General features: G+C 32.9%; 3 protein-coding genes across 3 annotated transcripts; 1 reads left to right on the top strand and 2 right to left on the bottom strand.

The window, feature by feature from the left end:
- The first annotated feature begins 3,610 nt into the window (after window positions 1-3,610).
- Window positions 3,611-4,804, top strand: LOC112772459 (protein MAIN-LIKE 1-like). The gene is made up of 3 exons (XM_025817410.1): window positions 3,611-3,691; window positions 3,790-4,556; window positions 4,660-4,804. The coding sequence occupies exons 1-3, from the start codon at window positions 3,611-3,613 to the stop codon at window positions 4,802-4,804; spliced, it is 993 nt and encodes a 330-aa protein (XP_025673195.1).
- Window positions 4,805-10,143: 5,339 nt separating this feature from the next.
- Window positions 10,144-14,523, bottom strand: LOC112789273 (cinnamoyl-CoA reductase CAD2). The gene is made up of 5 exons (XM_025831106.3): window positions 14,361-14,523; window positions 13,946-14,115; window positions 11,615-11,809; window positions 10,503-10,696; window positions 10,144-10,361 (listed from the first exon to the last, which is right to left on the bottom strand). The coding sequence occupies exons 1-5, from the start codon at window positions 14,482-14,484 to the stop codon at window positions 10,220-10,222; spliced, it is 825 nt and encodes a 274-aa protein (XP_025686891.1). The 5' UTR covers window positions 14,485-14,523; the 3' UTR covers window positions 10,144-10,219.
- Window positions 14,524-17,191: 2,668 nt separating this feature from the next.
- Window positions 17,192-19,551, bottom strand: LOC112789272 (cinnamoyl-CoA reductase CAD2). The gene is made up of 6 exons (XM_025831104.3): window positions 19,171-19,551; window positions 18,908-19,077; window positions 18,638-18,829; window positions 18,381-18,543; window positions 17,739-17,925; window positions 17,192-17,503 (listed from the first exon to the last, which is right to left on the bottom strand). The coding sequence occupies exons 1-6, from the start codon at window positions 19,292-19,294 to the stop codon at window positions 17,359-17,361; spliced, it is 981 nt and encodes a 326-aa protein (XP_025686889.1). The 5' UTR covers window positions 19,295-19,551; the 3' UTR covers window positions 17,192-17,358.
- Window positions 19,552-20,613: the final 1,062 nt, after the last annotated feature.

The raw sequence follows: 20,613 nt of genomic DNA, 5'->3' as shown, positions 1-20,613 counted from the left end.
ATCAAATATAAATATTACAATAATAAAAAGTTATCTTTTAAAAATTAAATTTAATAATCCATTATATATATATATATATATATATATATATATATATATATATATATATATATATATATAAACTTTACGAAATCATCAACCTTAATATGCTAAAAGTGAATGTCTACACTTTCGTAACTTCTATTTCCCTTCAAAATAGAGTTTATTATTGATCACTATTATTTTATTTATATTCTTAATATTATCCAATCATTAATTACTTATTTTAACATACAATATATTAATTTTTCTATTGTCTCCACAAATTTATAATTATTACAAGAAATTTACAACTATGATTAATAATTTACGAAATAAATTATTAAGAGTATAATTAAAAATAGAAGATATATACTAAGAATAAAAGCAAATATAAGTTATTATTTGATTATTTGGTGGAGAGTTTAGATTTTTTATTTTTAAATAATAAATAAATAAATCAACAATTGTGTCACGTTTTTCACTGCTACAAGAAACACTGAATACTATTAGATTTATCGTCGGATATGACAATAAATTCGTCGGATAAAAAAATTATCGTCGGATTATATTTTTTGATGATAAATCTGCCGGTAATATTTGGAAGAGAAAAAGAAAAATTGGCGCGAACATTACTGTCAGAATTATCGACGAATTTATCTGCCAATAAAGTTCAATTAATGGAACACTGTGTTTTAGTCATACGAAATACATTATCATCGGATTTATCCACTGGTATATCCAACAATAAACCTGATCTAAATTCAAAATGTGCGGCCCTCTTCCCTCACTTTCGAGAACACTCTTTTTTCTTCCTCATTCTTCCCTCTCTTCTCTCTCCCCTACAACTACCTCCGACAGCCCCTTCGATCACCCTCCGCCAGTGATGCACACCTCCATTCTCCTCCAAAGTCTGCGTCAAGTCGTCTGTATCATGTTTCGTTGTCTCAAACGAAGTTGCTCCCTCTGTCTCCGCCACCATTGGAACTTGGAAGAGCTACCGTTGCAGCTCTCTTTGTCGTCGAAGTTGTGTCTTTCCTCCGTCGTCCAAGTAGGTTGCCCTCAGCATTATTCCTATTCCATCTTGTTTTTATTTTTTTTAAAAAAAATCCTAACCCCTTTTTGCCCTCTCCAACAGTGCATCTCCTTCCTCTCCCAGAGCTTGAAGATGCGAATTCCTCTGTCCGCTACTCCGCGAGCTCTATAGTAACTTTGTTGTCGTCTTATGCCTCTCGTCGCCTTCCCTTTCAGACCTACTCGCCTCCAGCTCCATTCCTTCTGGCTTTCAGGTATAGTGCATGACTCTGTTATTCAATTTAGTTTTTCAGCATCTCGTCGCTGATTGTTCTTATTCAGTTTCTATTAGTTATTTTTCTTGTTACTGATTCTTCTTGTTGATTGTTATATTGTTGCATAGATGTTCAGTTTTTGTAGTTATTAAATTTATTTGCTGTTATTGTTTTTGATTAATTAAATCTTTTTAATAATTGTTCAGTTCTCATAATTATTGTTGTTATGATCCTTGTTGATTTGTTAGTAATTGTTGTTGTTGTCATTGTTCTTGTTGATTTGTTAAATTTTTTGCTAATAATTATTCAGTTTTTCAAGATCTTTACTTTAATTTGAGCCTTGTTTTCTGTATTTCTATTGTGTTTAGAAACATGTCTTTGAGATATCTTTTTGTATCGTTTAACCAAGCAATTGTTGTCACAATGCCTTTTTTTACTGTCGTTTTTGCTTACCTAATGACGTTTAAAAGGAAGGTTTGACTCACATATCTCATACTTGTTCAAATTGTCACTGATGTCATAATTGCCAGCAGGATAAGTAACTTTAATAAAATTGTGAGTAAATTACTGGGGTTTTAGTGCATTTTAATTGATCTCTTGATTTGTTAATTTGAATAGTATTATAGCAAGGTATAGGAAATACTTCAACTTTAGCTTTTTTATGTTTTGTTATTTTTTGTTTTCAGCTTCTCTATGATTTTGTAATTTGTTTAGGATGTAAGGGTTTATTTAATTTGACGATCTTGTGATTTGTTGAATTAGAATTGCAAATTATATAGGAATTATTTTTTGGATCTTTAGTTTTTTTATTTATCATTGTTATTGTTTAGCTCCTATATAAATGGTAGATTCCATACATTTATGGATGAAGTAGTTTTAAAGTAAAAGAAAAGAGATAAAAGAAACTTGTTTAGTTAATCTTCTATTTTTCAGTTGTGTCACCTAAAGTAATAAATAAGTTGTTGCTGGTTCTATTTAAAATTATATATTAAATTTTTAAATAAATTTAAAAAATAAAATTTAGGTGTACCCTCGGTTAAATTCACTAATAATAATTATTAATTTAATTATTAATATTAAATAATATATTACCGTCAGATTTATCGAAAAAAATTCTATGGTAACAAGTTCTAAAATTTTGTAATTAAAAGTTTATATTCGTCTCTAAATTCACTAATAAATAGTTATCAGCGAGGTTTATACTGTTGAATTTATTCCATTGTTAAATCTGACGATAAATAGGTTACAGCGAGAATTTTGATAAATTCATCGATATCTGACGACTTTTTTATAGTGCACAAAATTATATTTAATGACATGATAATAATATAATAGAATTTTTAATCACAATTGAAAAATTACATTTGAAGTGAAAAAGAGAAGAAAATAACAAACACTATAAAAATTACTAAAATAACGACCAATTTTAACGAATATCTATATAATTATATATGATCCTAAATAATATTTAAATTTGACTAGATAATTATATACTATATGGAAAAAATACATATAGTCCATAAAAATATAATATATTGTCTTTTATATACAATATATACAAGCTATTATTACTCTACGATATAATATATTGTATTTTTTCTACAATAACAATATAATTTGTATTATTAATGTCTAACATTATTATTAATACAAGCATATATAAGAATTTCTGTAATATCACATACATCAGCGATTTATTAGATCATGGGCTTTTTTACGTAAATACGCATGGAGATAACTTTAATTCCCAAAATGCGTATGGATGAAAATGTTTCTGCAAATGCGCATCCCAACTCGTAAGGAGCAGCCACGAAATGGAAATGGTATACACATCAAGGAGGGTGTCCACGAAATGGGATCATGGCATTGACACAAACCATTTCATTCCTGGCACAAAGGAAATGCAGCATGTCAAGCTTGGTGTCCACGAATTGGACCATTACACGCATGGCAAGCACGAAATGGGGGACTTCACTTATGGCACACACGAAATGGACCAAATCAAGTGTGTCATCCACGAGTTGGGCATTTCATGGGAGGCACACACGAAATGGCCATCCTCAAGTGTGGCAAGCACGAAATGGGGGGGGGGGGCAGTCAAAGCAGCAATTGCAGTTCCCGTACGAACATGCATTGGGTGAAAGTGAGGCAATTTATTGTTGGGTTGTGAGTTTGAAGCATATAAAAGGAGGTTGTGGGAGGGAAGGGGACCAGAACGAAGGTAAAAAAAAAGGAGAAGTGAAGTAGTGGGTCGCTTCGGTGAAAAAAAAGAGAAGTTGAGGAGTAATTTAAATATTAAAAAAATGAGTGGAAGTGGAATTAATGTGGAAGAAAATCTTAATAGGTTGGATGAATTTCACATTTATGCTCATTTACATGTTAAGGTGAGTTTATTTTTTTTAATTACAAAAAAAAAATTTGTTAATAATTTAAATAATTGTTTTAAACTATATAATTGTGTTTTGATCTATTTTAATTTCAGCCGGCACGTGTCTTGACTCTGCATGGCACGCTGGTCGATGTTTTCTCTGTAGACGAAGCAGATCCGAGTATGGAGATTAGGAGGCAGATGCTGGAGCCGTATCTAAGAAGAGCCGGCTTCTATTATGCGTCTCTGATAAAGTGTTTTGAGTACGACAACCCAATGATTAGCGCTCTTGTGGAGAGATGGCGTCCTGAGACCCATACATCCCACCTCCCATGGGGTGAGTGTACTATCACTTTGGAGGATGTTGCCATGCAGGTGGGATTACCAATCGACGGTGAACCGGTCAGCGGCACTCTGAAGTCATGGAGTAAGTTCCACCAGAGAGATATTTGGCAATGGTGTGAGGAACTCCTTGGAGAAGTTCCTGACGGACATGTTGGGACCACGAAGTATAACATAAAACTGAAGTGGCTCAGGAGTAGACTGCAACAGATGCCTTTTGACTCTCCCGAGGAGGCCCTCGTACGGTATGCACGTTATTACATTATGTATTTATTGGGTGGCGTTTTACTTCCTGACAAAGCGAACAACACGGTTCACGTACGTTATCTTCCTCTCCAGGCAAACTATGAAGCCATTAGTACATATAGTTGGGGTAGTGCCGTGCTCTGTTGGTTGTATAGAGCCATGTGCCTAGCGACTGATTATAACGTCGAGGGAATGTCTGGTTGTCATACACTGTTGATGTCTTGGATATACTTCAGGCTTCCTTTCTGGGCACCGGACGTGACGAGCCCATACATGTTTCCGTTAGCTACAACGTAATAAGTTTTCTTCCATATGTTCTGTATTTGTGCTTTGTGTTCTTATTTCCTCTGCGTAATTTTTTAAATGTGGTTATAATTTCATTCTGTTCTTTCGCAGGTGGGCGGGCAAGAGAGGAAAGAATGACTACGCCGAGCAACGCTTACAAAGGCACCGGCTTAGGTTGGACAATTTTAAGGTGGATGAGGTAACTATTCCTGTTGCATCACTCTCGCATGATATTGTTTTGTCCCATGAAATTTAGTCTACTTATGTAAATGACATTTGGATTTGGTAGTTTGTGTAGATGCCGTACAAGGATGCACGTATTTTGTCGAGGGTGCCTGCGGACTTTCTTGGTGCTCCGCATGGGATTTCCATACGGCGGTCGTGCCACTTATTCTGTTCCGCTGGATCGAGATTGTTAACATCGATAGAGTCATGCGGCAATTTGGCGGCAAACAAGGTCCACCGAACCCTCCATTAAACATAGACACCTTCCATCGCCAGTCGGCTCGCAACGACGATGGATGGTGGCCCATCCGCCTGCAGACATGGTTTGAAGTATGGGCAAACAGACGGACTGTATCATATCGGCTAGAGATTGATAGGGCAGATACCTTGCATCCCAGTCATGATTATTACAGGCTGTATTGCTCGAGAACAAAGAGGTTTCTGTCACCCCCGGAGGCCTTCCATGATCCCCGAGGAGATGATATTCCGCGAGGGGCTCCGGCAAAGTACGGTGGCCCAGTCGTTCAGCTACCAGCAGTTCTGCAGGACAGGAGACACCATCGTTCCCGCCGTGGAAGACATCAGGCTGTCGAAGCTGATGAGATGCAGGTCCCAGACTCTCCAGTTCCGGATCCAGGTCAGGTTAATGTTTGGAGTTAGCAGGATCATCCACCGGTGGAAGTGAATTTCCCTGGAGATGTCTACTGCTCGCAGCCGTTCGTCGCAGAGGACCCCTTTCAGTCATCCACGGTCCATCAGTATATGCCTTACAATAGTACCTACAAGGAGGGTGGTTCATCGCAGGGGGCAGTACACAGGACCTGATTGACTCTATGGATCGAGTTGGTTGGACAAACTTTCATCTTTATTTGATGGCCTAGATCAATTCATTCCTTCTCAGGCATCACCACGCACACCCACCGACTTAGGACTTGCACTTCGACTGTCTGATTCAGGTAGTCACCCCCTGTCGGAAGGAGGAGATCTGTTTCTGTAAGTGACACGGCCGGATCCCAGATGCGCCCGTTCGAGCCATCGTTGTTAGAGGGCCGTCGCTTATCATATGCGGGGGCTGATGATGTAGGGGAGGAGGCATAGCCAGGACGTCCCCGCCGTGACACTCGAGCACCTTCATGTGGTACAGGTGGGAGGTTGGGACATGCTGGACACCATCACTAGTTCACGTTATGGTTTTAAGGTTATTTGTTATCGTCCGATGGTTGTATTTTCCCTTCGTTTGTACTTTATTATGTTTTATGGTATCGTAGTTCGTGGTTGTAATTTTTTTACGGTTATCTATGTTGTGATGTATGAAATTCGGTGTTGTTAATATTCATGTAGTACTGGTTACAAATTTGTGTGATCATTTGACAAGAAAAGGAAATATTGCATTCATCTCTTTAATTCTAAAACATGTCACATCACACTGACTAAAGACGAGAATTTAAATAAATTGAAAATAAAACAACACTCAATATCCGACCCAGCCACGTCGCTAAGTGCCAGTGACATGAGGACAATGTCTCCTAGTATGCCCTGGTTGCCTGCAAATTCCACATCGCTTTCCCAGTCCAGGATCTACGTCGTCCATCTCATTCCGAATTTTTGTCGACACAGGTCGGCCATCCATCGATCGTCGCAGGTGGGGATTAGGACGGAGAAGTTGTCCTTCATGGGGTGGCCACACTTCCTCATCAGGAAATGGGGGAAACTCCATCTAATATACCCAGAAAACATTTTCGACCCGATACACATCATCGACATATGACTGCCAATCAAGCCTAGCATGGGCACATGTTGCAAGCGCGTGGGCACATGGGTAGTGCAATGCCTGAAAGTAGCCGCAATCACACCGTCTTTGCTGGAGGTATACTCTGAATCTGGATTGAGACCCTACGCCGGCTATCTCATCGATGGTGAAGATCGATGTCGCCCTGTCGTGTGATATGACAAGCATCTGCGTGATTCCCTCCCTGTTGGCAAGTATTGCCTTTTGCAAGAACTGTGAGAACATCTGGCCACATGCAACCTGTGCTTCTGCCTGCCGACCCTTCTGGACAAACAATGCATTTAAACGGTGGTATGTGGACTTCACAATTGCAAACATCGGAAGGTTACGAGTGCCTTTCATAACAGAGTTGATACATTCAGAAAAGTTCGTTGTCATGTGACCATATCGGCGCCCCTCATCGCGGTGTTGGAGCCATTTCGGTGGCTCTAACCCTCTTATCCAAGCCATCATTGCTGGGGACGTGGCTGGATCCTCCGCGCTGATTAACTCTAGGTAGTACTGTGCCTGCTCTTGGGTCTTCGAGTATGCAGCGCTAACAAGATGTCTTTTGGCTTCTTTACTCTTGAAGTTTGTTGCGAAATTGGACGCAATGTGTCGGACACAGTAAACATTGTTTTCCCAGCCACAACCCTCTTGCTCCAGCGCAGCCTTTATGGCCGCATGCCTGTCAGAGATCAGTAGAACATCTGGTTGCGTAGCCACATGTCTCCTTAAGTTGGTCAGAAAGAAGTACCATGCATCTGTGTTCTCTCGTTCCACTAGCGCGAAAGCTATGGGAAGAATGTTGTTGTTTCCGTCCTGTGCTATTCCCATCAACAAGGTACTTTTTATGCAAATCGTTGCGTCTGCTTGAACCATGGGGAATATGTGCTGGCATATGACATTTGAATCCAGTTGAGCATGATCTTGCGAAGTCTCGGACGCCAAACAAGTGTGAGGCCCTTGGTATTTTCGAACTTCCCAAAATCTGGACGCCCTCGTCTTCGCAACCCTCACCATCCAGGAACATTGGTCACCAAAAAGTTTGCACCGACAAACATACCTGGTTTGATCTGACTCCACTACTTTGAATTCCGCACTTCGACGTATGTTGTAGTTTTTAACAGCAAGCATTGCTGCATCCTTAGTCAGGAATTTCAGGCCAACCTCTAGCTCCATTTCACCTGTCAAACCATAGTTACTGGGTATGTCCTCTGCATTTGTCGAGTTCATTGGACCAAGACTGAGGTGCAGGTAATGGTCGGGGGTGCCGCTGGAAAGAGCTCCGACCCTTGCAACATTGATCGGTTCAACAACACTTGGGATGACCCTTTCGCCCTGAACCGGTTGGGTTTCTGGAACAACCTTTGCTTCCTCTCCACTATCATTCTCAATCTCGTCTTCCTCAGATGAGTCAGCCAACCTGTCGGCCATTCCTTCCGGATATGCAACATGGACATTCGAGAAGGGACGTCGGTCAGGTATTTCTGTATTCTGGGCGGGGGCCACGAAGGCATTAAAGGACGGACTACGACCCCTACCTATGTCCAAAAATGGAATGCCTTCACCAGCACCGGAATTTCGCATTTCCTCCACGTTATTCGAACTAGATGAGCTGCCCCCCACATCTTGGAGCTTCACGCAGAGTTCCATCGAATAGATGCTTCCGATGCTACGATGATATGAAAACATCATCGACACGTGCTGGTCAGATTTAATATGCATCTTCTGATATGTAAACGAATTAGCTACAGCAACGGGCATCCTGTAAATGAGCATATTGATCTCCTTTTTTCCAATCAGCCCAGTGTTCATCAGAATCATATTTTTAAGTTGTTGCAGACACGACTGTGGAGAAATCATTATCCAAAGTGGGTCGTCACACATAAAGGTCACTCCCTCACCTGTATACGAAATTTCACCATTGGGATATATGACCACATAAATATATTCAGATGCCATTATGACACCCAAAAATTAGTGAAAGTAGCTCCTGTGAGAGTGGAATTTTCGGAGAAGAAAGAAGGGTAGAAGAAGTGAGAGTGAGAAATGTGGGTTTACTTCTGCTGGCGAAGGGCTTTTATAGCCTAGCCGTTGTCCCAATTCGTGTGCAGTACACACAAATTTCTGACATTTCGTGTGCGATACAGGAGACATGGATTCTGAACTCAGCCGTACACCCATTTCGCTGATGCCTGCCGTGAATTCCTCCTTCCATTTCGCTGCTGCCATCTTGAAAATGGGATATCCATTTCGTGTGTGGTTAGCATGACATGGAATGCCCATTTCGTGGGCACCATAATTGAAATGGAGTTCATTTCCATTTTACGGGCAGAAGCCACAAAATGGCAATGCGCATTTACAGAAAGATTTCCAGCCATGCGCATTTTGGGAATTAATGTTTTTTAGATGCGCATTTAGGTAAAAAAATCTTAGATCATGGCTCTGTCATCCTTACAGATTTTTTTACTAATGTACCACATTTTCCAAAATTTATTATTAAAATAGTATTTTTTTAAATAACTTTTTTAAAATAACAACCAATTTGTTATTTTATTATTAATTATCATAATATGAAAAATAAAATATTATTTTGATGCTAACATTTGCATCGAATTTTAATGCGGTGTTTAACATTATTTCAATCGTCTTATTTTTTTAGAAAATTTTAAACGTCTTATTCCGATGCCATAAGTTTTTAATGAATTTAATATTATTTCACTATTAAATAAATAATTAGTATATTAAAAAATTAATATTTAATTTCAATATATAAATAAAATTAACCTACTAATAATTACTAAAGTAAAAATGATTTCTTTAATTCTAGAATTTTGATGATTATTTCATAAAATTTAACGTTTATTTACAAAAAAAAGACCAAAAAAAGTGTTATAAAAAATGTTGCATGTATTTCTCTAACACACCAAAAAAATATGAATTAATAATAATGTTAATGTTAACATCATTCATTTTATTAATTATTTATATAAAATTTAATAATAAAAAATTAAAATTTATTTAAAATTTTTGAAAATAAAAATAAGATATTAAAAATGTTATAAATTAAATTAAAATTTATTCCAAATATTTAATATTAAAATAATATTTTATTTTAAAATTATATTTTATTTTATAAAAACATAATATTTGAATAATTAATTTTAAAAAAAATATATTTTAATATTAAATTAAAAAAATGATACATCAGTCAAAAGACCGTCATTCTTATCTCTTAAGTAGTCAACTTACCATAATTAAGGATTCATTCATATTAACATCTAATAGCCGTACCTACGTATAATCAGATAACTTATCAAGTAATATATATATATTTGATCCAATTATGTTACGTGTACACTAAAATTAATTATTAAAATCAGTTATTAACATAAAATATATATTAAAAATAAATTAAACTACATATATATTTATATATAACTATAATTTTAGTGACTAATTTTATATACAAATAATATTTTTAATATTAACATATTTTGATTTCGAATCAAGCCTTATAGTTTGATATTAGCAACAGAGGTTTTAGTTATCTTATTTCACGATGGATGTCTCGATTATTAAAAAAAAAAAATTCAATATGAAGCACACATATACAGTACATTAATATTATGGCATTTTATCAACATTTATTCTTCAAACGGAGGAAATGACGAATTAGAAGTTGAATATCTTATTTTTTCTAAAGCTTTCCACGGTCTCCTTAAGGGTCACCTCCAAAGGAGTAAATCTAATTCCCAAGTTCTTAGCCTTTTCTGAAACCCGATATGTTGCCACATATGGCTCATCGTTCTCACACCTGTCCAAATATTAGGTTTATATACATAAATAGATTTACATCACCTTCAACACAAAACTCTTTTAACAAAATACACATGCGATATGAAGATCACTGATTATAAGTATGGTTGGAGTTGGAGAAATTAAATGGTTTACGTACTTATTTGCAATTTGTAATGTCGGGTAGAGATTACGTAACATGTTAGCAAGTTCAGAGAAATGCACCACTCTCTCGGCCAAACAATATCTTCCAGTAGCTGAAGCAACTTCATATGCTAAAATATGAAAGTTTGCAACATCTTTCACGTTCACCCATGGATAACACAAATTTGGAAATGTCTTTGTACCTGAACACTTACGTCAAACACTTCCAATTATAAACAACTCTTTTCTAGGGGTAAAAATGTAATTTTCCTTTTAGATGATGGAACTAAACACATGGACAAAATCATGAAACTAAATCTATCACCACAGATATATTTACAATTAACACACTCATATTCTAGCACTTTTATTATAATCATGAACAATTGATATGATTCTATATATTCTAAGTTCCAATAATTAAAATATATATATATTAACAAAAATTCACATGTAATTGTTTTTATATGAAGTTGTTAATTGAAAATCATTAAATAATTTGACATATTTAACTAAATTATTATCTAATGATTCTTAACTAGTATCTTCATATTAATTCATAATATGTATTTTGTTAATAGGCCCAAAAAAAAACTTTTCACACTCATATAAAAATAAAATAAAATAAGAAAGAAAAATAAGTATTTGGTTGTTAAAAAATACTAATATCAAAACAATATTTATTATAAAAAATTTAGACATGGTGAGATTAAAATAGAAATAACTCAACATGAGGAGTAAATAAAAATGAATTACTACCATTGATTAGGTTTAAAATTGGTGTAACACTATAATTAATGAGTGGTTGTAAGAGAGGGCCAGCCACCATTCCTGGGTTAATGCAAACCATGTCAATGTTGTTGTTCTTTGCAAACTTTCATGCAGCATCCTCAGCCAATGTTTTCGAAAGACAGTACCACATCTTTGCGTATACGCACACAAAATAAGAAAATTAGGAAAGTTTGAAAACAAATAATGCGCACTTCTAATTAATTAATTAATAATTCGCACTTGATTAATATAATTAATTAATCATCATGTGTTTCCACTGATAAGGCTAATATAATAAAATAAGCTTCCAATTATTGATTTGATTTTTCTCTAAAATAATGTGCACGTGGAAACTACCTGTGATTCCCTACAGATATCTGGAAGAGAGAACAGTGTCTCATCAACAACATCTTCGGGAGTAGTTCTATTCTTTCCACTATATAGATTTGTAGCCATGGAAGATGTTAACACCACTCGCTTCACTGATGGTGTTTTTGCACATGATTTAAGAACATTAATTGTTCCCTTCACTGCTGGATCAATTAGTTCTTTCTGAAATTAGAAATTGTGGACACAAAAGTTGTTATATATTTATTAACCCCGGATAAAACTAAAGGCTCAATTCATCTGTTTTAGAATAGGATTTAAAAAAAAAATTAAAACAAAAAATTGTAACTTTATTACAATATATTAAAAACTTAAAAAATTCTATATTTTCAATACAGTGATGCTATATAACCAAATATTTTCACCTAGTATTTTTATTTTTAGATAATATTATATGACTAAATTATTTTAATAATTAAGTTCAACTAAATTGGTTTAGTAACTTAAGAATTGATAACAAAAAATTTTAGTTAAAAAAAGAAGAGAAGGATAAGAGACATAAAGAAAAAGAAAGATTTGGTTAAATAAAATTAGTTACGAAATAATTTGTTTAACTAATATATTTTTTTTTAATTTCAGTTAGAAAAAAGTTTGGTAACCATAAATTTTCAGTTATAATTAGTCAAAAGTTTCTATAATTTACTTCATTTATATCACTTAATAACAGTTTTATTTTTTATTTCACTCTCTTATCATTCTATTTATCACCTTCTTATCAATTTTACTTATTAATGATATTAATTATAATATCATATTCCTTACTATTAGACATTCTTATCATCAATACTTAATATTCCTTTTATAATTTAATTTTTATATTTAAGAATACATTAAATATTAATAATAATAATAAGAATGGGCGGTAATGATAATATACATTAAATGAGTTAATTATACTTGATTCTTTGTTTCCTTTAAGGCATTTAATATCAATCAATAAAAATACGAAAAAATTATTAATTCTTTGTTTCCGTTAAGGTATTTACTTGCACTTGATTCTTTGTAATATATACCTTCCATTAATTTAATTATGATAATTCAAAAATCATGACTCTAATACCATTGCAAGCACAATAGTGTACAAGCACAATAGTGTATAAGTCAAGAAATTTTACAAGAAGTCGCGTTTATCATTACAAATAGTATGGCATGTGAATTCGACCTTAATACGGTACCTATGGTAGAAGGTGCTGATGAAGAATTTGAACAACAGATGGACTCACCCGACGAGGTTGTTGTCAGTCTACCAATTCTCGATAATATGAAAAACCACACTAGCTTTGATGAGGTATGGTAATTAACTAGTATAATTTCTTTTTTTGTGTTTTTATGTGCATTTATAATTATATTGTATACTAACTAAGTTCATACACATAACATTCATACGTACATATACATAACATCCATAATTACATACAACTAACATCTAAAATTAAATTTATGTTTACTAGATATTACGTCCATACACATCATTTTTTAGTTATTGCATATGTAAATATAAAGTTAACACCGATATTTTTTAAATTTTATCATAATTGAATTTAAAAAAATATCAAATTCTTAAATTATTTTATTCAATTAATAAATTTATACATAACATTTATAAAGCCATACACATAACATCGATAATTTCATGTTAATAACATCCATAATTTGTATTCATAATATTTATAATTTCATACCTATAATGTTTATAATTAATAAATTTTTATAATTAATATTATCAAATTTTAAACTATACGTTTTATTGTATTTTTCAAATTATTTCATATGTGTGAATATTTTTATTTAATATTTATATGTATGCTTATTTATTAATTTTAATATGACGAGTTAATAATTATTTTTAAAAAAATATTTTTTAATTTTTGTTTATATTTTATATTTTAATAGTCTATATGTAAAATATAAGTTGTATAGTAGAAGTTTTTAAAACTTTTTAATTTAATTTCTATATTTTTTGTAGAGAATTATTACATTTTAATGGATAATAATGTGATTGAGAGATGTTACGGATTTGATTTAGAAGAAACTAAAATTAATTTTGGAAAGAACATTAATGACTCCAAATATACAGCAAAATAATAGATGATAAAAATGATAAGTGATAAGAAGATATATATCACTTACTTATCAAAAAATAGAAAATTTTATATACTATTTTTATATTATAATTATTTTTTGGCTACCTAGCATCACGGTTGCATTATTGATTAAATTTCCTGGTCCTTTAAACTTTTTCATTTTGAATTTACTAAAGGAGTTTTCTTTTTCAAGATTTTTTTTTTTTAATGGGCGAACCTGTGGATCTTGCACATCCAAAAGAACAGGTGAAGCAACATGAAAGACACCATGACAGTCCCTAATAGCAGAATCAAATGAACCTTCTTCCAAGAGATCTGCCTTAAAGAGTTGCAACCTCTCTTCTGCACCATCAAGCTTCAACAAGTGTTCAACCTTCTTCGGATTACCTGCATGCGTGTTCACCAAACAAATCGATACTCTCTATATATATTTCTTTCACATATAAATTCTTTAATTAGAATAGAAGTTTAAAATTAAAGAAAACCTTATTTTCTTTTATTAAAATGGATCCGAAGGAATGATAAATATATGAAAATACAGAGCTCAGTTGGTAAAATGGAGGAGCTAAGACAAACATAAATGTGGAAGGAAAGCTAATTAAAGGGAGAGAGCAATATAATTAAATTATTACTTGGGTCGCGAAGGGTGGTTTTGACGGTGTAACCACGGTGAAGGAGAAGCTTGACTATCCATGAAGCTATGTAACCAGAACCACCAGTCACACACACCACCTTTCCATTTCCATTTCTCTCCATTCTTCTATCCTTCACTTTCTCTTTCCCTTTGCATGTTGCCTCGCCTCCGCATTTATATATCGCCAAGAGAATTGTTAGGAATAATTAAAATTTATTGTTTTTAGTTATTAGTTGGTTATTAATTTAATAATATATTTTATTTTATATTTTTAAATATTAATTATTAATAAATAATTAAAGAATATATTTTAATATTTTTTTATCAATAATGTTAAAAAAATTAATTTTTTTTTTATTTCCCACGGTATCCCCCAACCCGATAGGTTAAGGACTAATCCGTCGCGGTACTGAGATTCATTCAAGGGTTTGTCGCTGGGCCAATGAATTACTGCATGCATAAGGCAGAATTTAAATTTTTGACACTTGTTTAAGCGGACTAGTAAGCTAACCATTAAACCAATCCAACTTGGTTAATATTTTTTTTTTTTGGTTACGGAACATTTCTGTTTATATATAAGTTCCAACACCAAATATTTGGCCAAGGTTTTCCCTAGATGGTAAGGTGGACACGTGAACATGTACAAGAAACTTCAATAGATAAGTAGTTAAGTACATAGGATGGGCCAAAATCAACTTCCAGTGTCGACAGATAACATCTGTTGTTAGCATGCAAGGCCCATGAGTTAATATTCTTTCTTTTTTATTGTTTATTTTTAATATGAAAGATTACAAATGATTGGATCCATTAACTTTTTAAAAGTTAAATTTCTGTTATTTATATATGTTTTTCCTCTTCCAACTTCGGTTCCACAATAGGGTCATTCATAAAATTCACTCCGTTTTTCCCTTCCAACACTAATATATTAATTTATAGGTAGAAACTTAAAGTACCTTAAATTATTAATTTAAGAGTGGTTAAATAAAAATTTAGTCAAATTAATTAAATTATTAAACGATTCTTAGTTATTAAGTAAAGTTGATTACAATTAAATTTTTACCTACATTTAATTGAAACTAATTCTAGAATTATTCTATTCACACATTTTAAAAGACTAAAAACTATATTGTATATATGTTTATTAACAGAAATATTTAGTAACCCAAATAAATTAATTAAAAATAATTAAAATTTATTTTATTTAATATTTATTAATTATTATAATAATTAATAAATATTAAATAAAATAAATTTTAACTGATTTTTTTGCCTTCTTAATATAACTGTTTTCTAAATATGCTTGTTTTCTAAATATGCTTGTAACGTTGATTTTAATTGGATAGCTAAAAGAAATTGTTAGTATAATTTAGTCTATTATAATTAAAGAATGTAATATTAACTCTGATTTCATATCAAGTATTGCCCTCAACAAAAAAAAGTATTCTGCTGGTTAAGAAAAAGTATAATTTTTTTCCCATATTTCGCGCTATATAATTTACATTTTCTCCTCTTCCCTCAATTAAAATTACTTTCACTATGTGTATGTTTGTAGATAGTGTTTTTAAATACTGCAACAGCATCATAATAGTGAAGTTTAATATTTTCCTTCATTCACGTTTAGTTTAGGGTTAGGTATGATTTTAGTCTTTAAAGTAGGGGTTGAAAATTTTTTTTTGTTTTCGACTTTTTTTTTGTTACAAAATAGTCCCTAAAATTTAACTTTCTTTTAAAATCATGTAAGCAAAAGGAAAGGTGGAGGAAAGAGAATCCGCCGTTGCTGCTACTCCTCACCGCTACCGCTGTTCTTTGTAGTTCGGTCCCTGGATCTTGCCGCTGCTCTTTGATGTTGACATCAGCAGATCCGCGAGAGTGGACGTCGCACGCCGCTCGCTGCTCGCCGTTTCTGCTTCTCTTCCTCGTTCGGTCGCCGATCGTCGCTGCTTTTTGCCGGTCGCCGCTGCTTCCGATCGGATTTGCTGTCTTCTTGATCCACTTGGCAATCATGCCTATTACTAGAACTAGGATTAACCCAGCTAAGAGTCTTGGTGCTGCCATCATCTTCATTAGAGACCATGCATGGAATGATCAAATATGTCTTCTTCGTTTCTGTCTTTTTTTCCTCACTCATTTCTTTCTGAATTTCACATGTCCTTTTCTTCACATGTCCTACTCTTGTTGCCGTGTACTACCAGTAGATTATACTTCTGTTTCATTCTGATTCTAATTCTGTTTATACTTCTGATTACATTGATTTTGCTTCTGATTTTATTATTATTGTTGGTGGTGTTGTTGTTATTCTAGTTCTGTTGTTTCATTGTTGTTCTGCTTCTGCTTTGCTTCTCGTTGATTTTGGGGAAGGGGAAGGGGAAGGGAAAGGGTATTTTAGTCTAAAGGACGGTTTTAAAACTAAATTAAATCTTAGGGACTATTTTGTAGAAAAAAAAGGTTAGAGATAAAAAAAAATTTCAACTTTTACTTTAAAGACTAAAATCGTATTTAATCCTTTAATTTACATAGTGATACTAAATCTTTTTATTTTTCTATTTAGGTTATTAAATGATAGGTTATGAGAGAAAAATTAACAATGTAAAAGATAATTCTAAAAAGAATATAAGAGAATTGATGAATTCATTTGTTTCAAAATCCCTATTTTTAGCCAAAACGTTATAGTTATTATTCATTTTATTATTCTTATTGTAAAATATTGTCTTTTTATATCCCAATCCAATAAAATTTTATTTAAAAATAAGGAATATCCAGACCCAAAAAAAGTAGATTATAATAAAAAATTATAAGATAAATAAAAAAACAAAATTGACAAATCCAATCTAATAATTTAAGCTTAAATAATTGTGGAAAATTCGAATAATAATTTATGTATGTAGTAATTTATTAAATAATTACAAAATCTTTAAATGAAAATCAAATTCGTAGTGAATTGGTTCTTGATATGCAAGCCTAATTTATGGTTGAGATGTAGTCCCCTAATGAACTAGCTAGAATATAATGAAGTTCTTTTCTTTCAAGCTTTCTACAGTTTCTTTAAGGCTCACTTCCAAAGGAATAAACTCAATTCCTAAGCTCTTTGCCTTTTCTTTCGAAACCTGAAATGTTGGCTCATAAGGCTTATCATCTGCACACCTGATAAGTAATAATATTGTGAAAACCTTGTTATTAGAAAAAAAAATGAAAGATATTAAAAGTAGCAACTTAATTATCTCTTAATTAGTTCATTACTCCTTGTATATACAATTCATAGTCACTTATTATCATCAAGGGAAAAACAAAATCAAAATAATTAGCTAACATAAATTTCAAATATGTAATTTTTTTTAATTGAATTTTATTGTTTTCCTAACAAAGTTGTTAAACTCACTTGTCTGGAATTTTTATTGTTGGGTAGATATCATGCAAGATCATGGCTACTTCAGAGAAATGTGAGACTCTCTCCACCAAACAGTATCTTCCACTGGCTGAGGCAATCTCATATGCCTGAATATGTGCATTAGCCACATCTTTCACATTGATCCATCCAAAGGTTTTATTTGGAAATGTTTCTGACCCTGCTTGCACCACCAACCAAGTATAAGAGCTCTTAGAAAAAAAAATCAAAGTCCTCATCTACCACTTGAATAGGTTTTAGTTTTCATATGGATTATTTATGTTTTATATTGGTTCTCTGTTTTTTGCCTACCTTTTCATGTCTAGTCAACAATTTCATACAAAAGAATCAAACTTTGTACTTGTAAAGCATAAGACTTTTACTTCTATTAACAATTTTACTCTAAAATGTTTTTTACACAGAATTTTTAATAATGTAAAAGATGTTAGAGAACATGGAAAAATAGAGAGTTGACTAGTATTAGTTTAAATATGAAAAATAAACAATCATATTAATTAGGTGTATATTAAATTTAGTCACTAGTGTAAAATATATATTAAAAATAAGATAAATTACATATGTATATACACAAATATATAATGACTAATTTTAGTGCACATGTAGTAACATTCTTACCGTTGACTAGATTTAAAATTGTAGAAACACTTGCATTAAGCTCTGGTTGCAATAATGGGCCTATGGTCATTGCTTGGTTAATCACAACCAAGTCAATATTATTTTCACTCAGGAATTTTCTTGCAACATTCTCAGCCGAAGTTTTCCCAAATGAATACCACTTCTGTAGTTAAGGAAGGAAAAGCACACATAAATATGCATTTTGACTATGATTATAGATCAAGTTTTAGGGGAAATTATTAAGGGAGGGGTCGTACGCGTTGTTTCTTGCAGTAATCTAGATCTGCAAACCATGTCTCGTCAACAATTACATTCGGATGCTTAGGCTTTCCATTATGTATAAGTGTTGCAAAAGATGATGTTAAAACTACTCGTTTCACTGATGCTGATTTTGCACATGATTCAAGAACGTTAATCGTTCCCTTTATTGCTGGATCGATTAATTCTGCCTGAAATAAAAGTAAATTAGTTAAAATTAGTTAGAGCTGTTAGTTGTGCGGTAAAGTTAGTTAGAATTTGTTACATACCTGTGGATCTTTAACGGTAAATAAAACAGGTGAAGCGGTGTGAAAGACACCGTGACATCCCTCAACAACAGAGTCAAAAGAAGCTTCTTCTAGAAGATCTGCCTTAAAGAGTTGCAACCTCTCCTTTGCACCTTCAAGTTTCAGCAAGTGCTCAACCTTCTTCGGATTACCTACAATTAAAATAAATCAAATTACATTCACAATACGCTGTACTAATTAATTTATAATTAAGCCCCAATTAAGTAGAAAAAGAAGACACTTACTTGGATCACGAACGGTGGCTCTAACAGTGTAGTCACGTTGGAGGAGGAACTTGATTATCCATGAAGCTATGTAACCAGAACCACCCGTCACACACACCACCTTATTTTGTGCCCCACTGCTCATCTTCCTTCTTTTTCTTTTGATTGCTTCAAAGTTTTGGACTAATTCATATTATCTAAGATTTTCTTAATTGTGTTTGCTAATGACGACAGCAAGCGCATCATTCATTTCTTATAGTCATTACTACTTAGCACTAAAAGTCTTAACACTAATTTTCAAACTGACTTGTCAATGTCCAGATTTTAATTTGAATTCAGATATTTCTCACAAAATTATTACAAATGCCTATTGTCACTGTGAAATATAATTAAACTTAGGTTATGTTATCCATGACTTGAGCTGAATTTTATGATAAATTATGTAATGTGACGCGTCGATGTGGGTACTTGCCAAAGAGATTGTCTTGTAGGAGATAAATCCTCTCAATTTTTTTTAATAATTGTGAGAGTAAAATGTGATCTTTTATTATTAATTTTATAAGTGGGACTAAAAATAAATATAAAAGAGAGAGTAATTAAAGGTTAGAGATTACATTTTAGATTTTACACTCTTAATTTTTTTAAACAATTGAGACATCCATTCTCATGTTTGTAGGACGACTATTACGGACGGTTGGATTGCTCCGTTTTCTGTTTGTACTTTGTACCATGTTTATTAATTAGGATCTATGATGCACGGACACTGATACGGGCACAGGACACGACACGATACGGGATACGTCGACACGCAAATTTTAAAATCTTATAAGACACGGGGACACGCATATATATAAAATATAAAGTATTTTTTAGATAAATCGTAATGATATTTTGATATGTTATTGATATTAAATTATAAATTAATTTTTTTAATTATTTTTAATGTCTTATTTTAATTATATCAAGTATTTAAAATATTTTTGTTTTAATAAATAATAATATATACTATATCTAAATTTATTTCAAGAATATATGTTAAGAATAAGGCTAGATACACTGATACGTGATGCTATTTAGGTGTGTCCAAGCGTGTCCGGAAAAGAATTTTTTTTGCTTTTTATTAAGACACGGTTGAACATAGCAGACACACGTGTCCAATAAGGTAGCGTTTGGTTACTGAGACATAGACAATGAGACATAGACACAGTGGTACACGGTGACACATGTCTGCTGTTTGGTTTGGTAAGACACAGATTTTCGAAGGACACGGGAGGACACGGATGGACACGGAGACACTAAATTTGTGTACCTCCAATTTGGTGAGACACTGAGACACAACTTGTGAGACACTAATTTTTTACTCTTTTACCCTTATTGAGTTTTTAAAATTTGTCCTCTTATCTTCCCAAATCTTTTTTTTCTCTTTCTCTTTTAGATTCTACAACTAAATTTACTTTTCTATTT

This window comes from Arachis hypogaea, chromosome 3 (assembly GCF_003086295.3).
Source record: "Arachis hypogaea cultivar Tifrunner chromosome 3, arahy.Tifrunner.gnm2.J5K5, whole genome shotgun sequence".
NCBI classification, from domain to species: Eukaryota; Viridiplantae; Streptophyta; class Magnoliopsida; order Fabales; family Fabaceae; genus Arachis; species Arachis hypogaea.
This window is presented reverse-complemented; position numbering and strand designations above follow the sequence as displayed.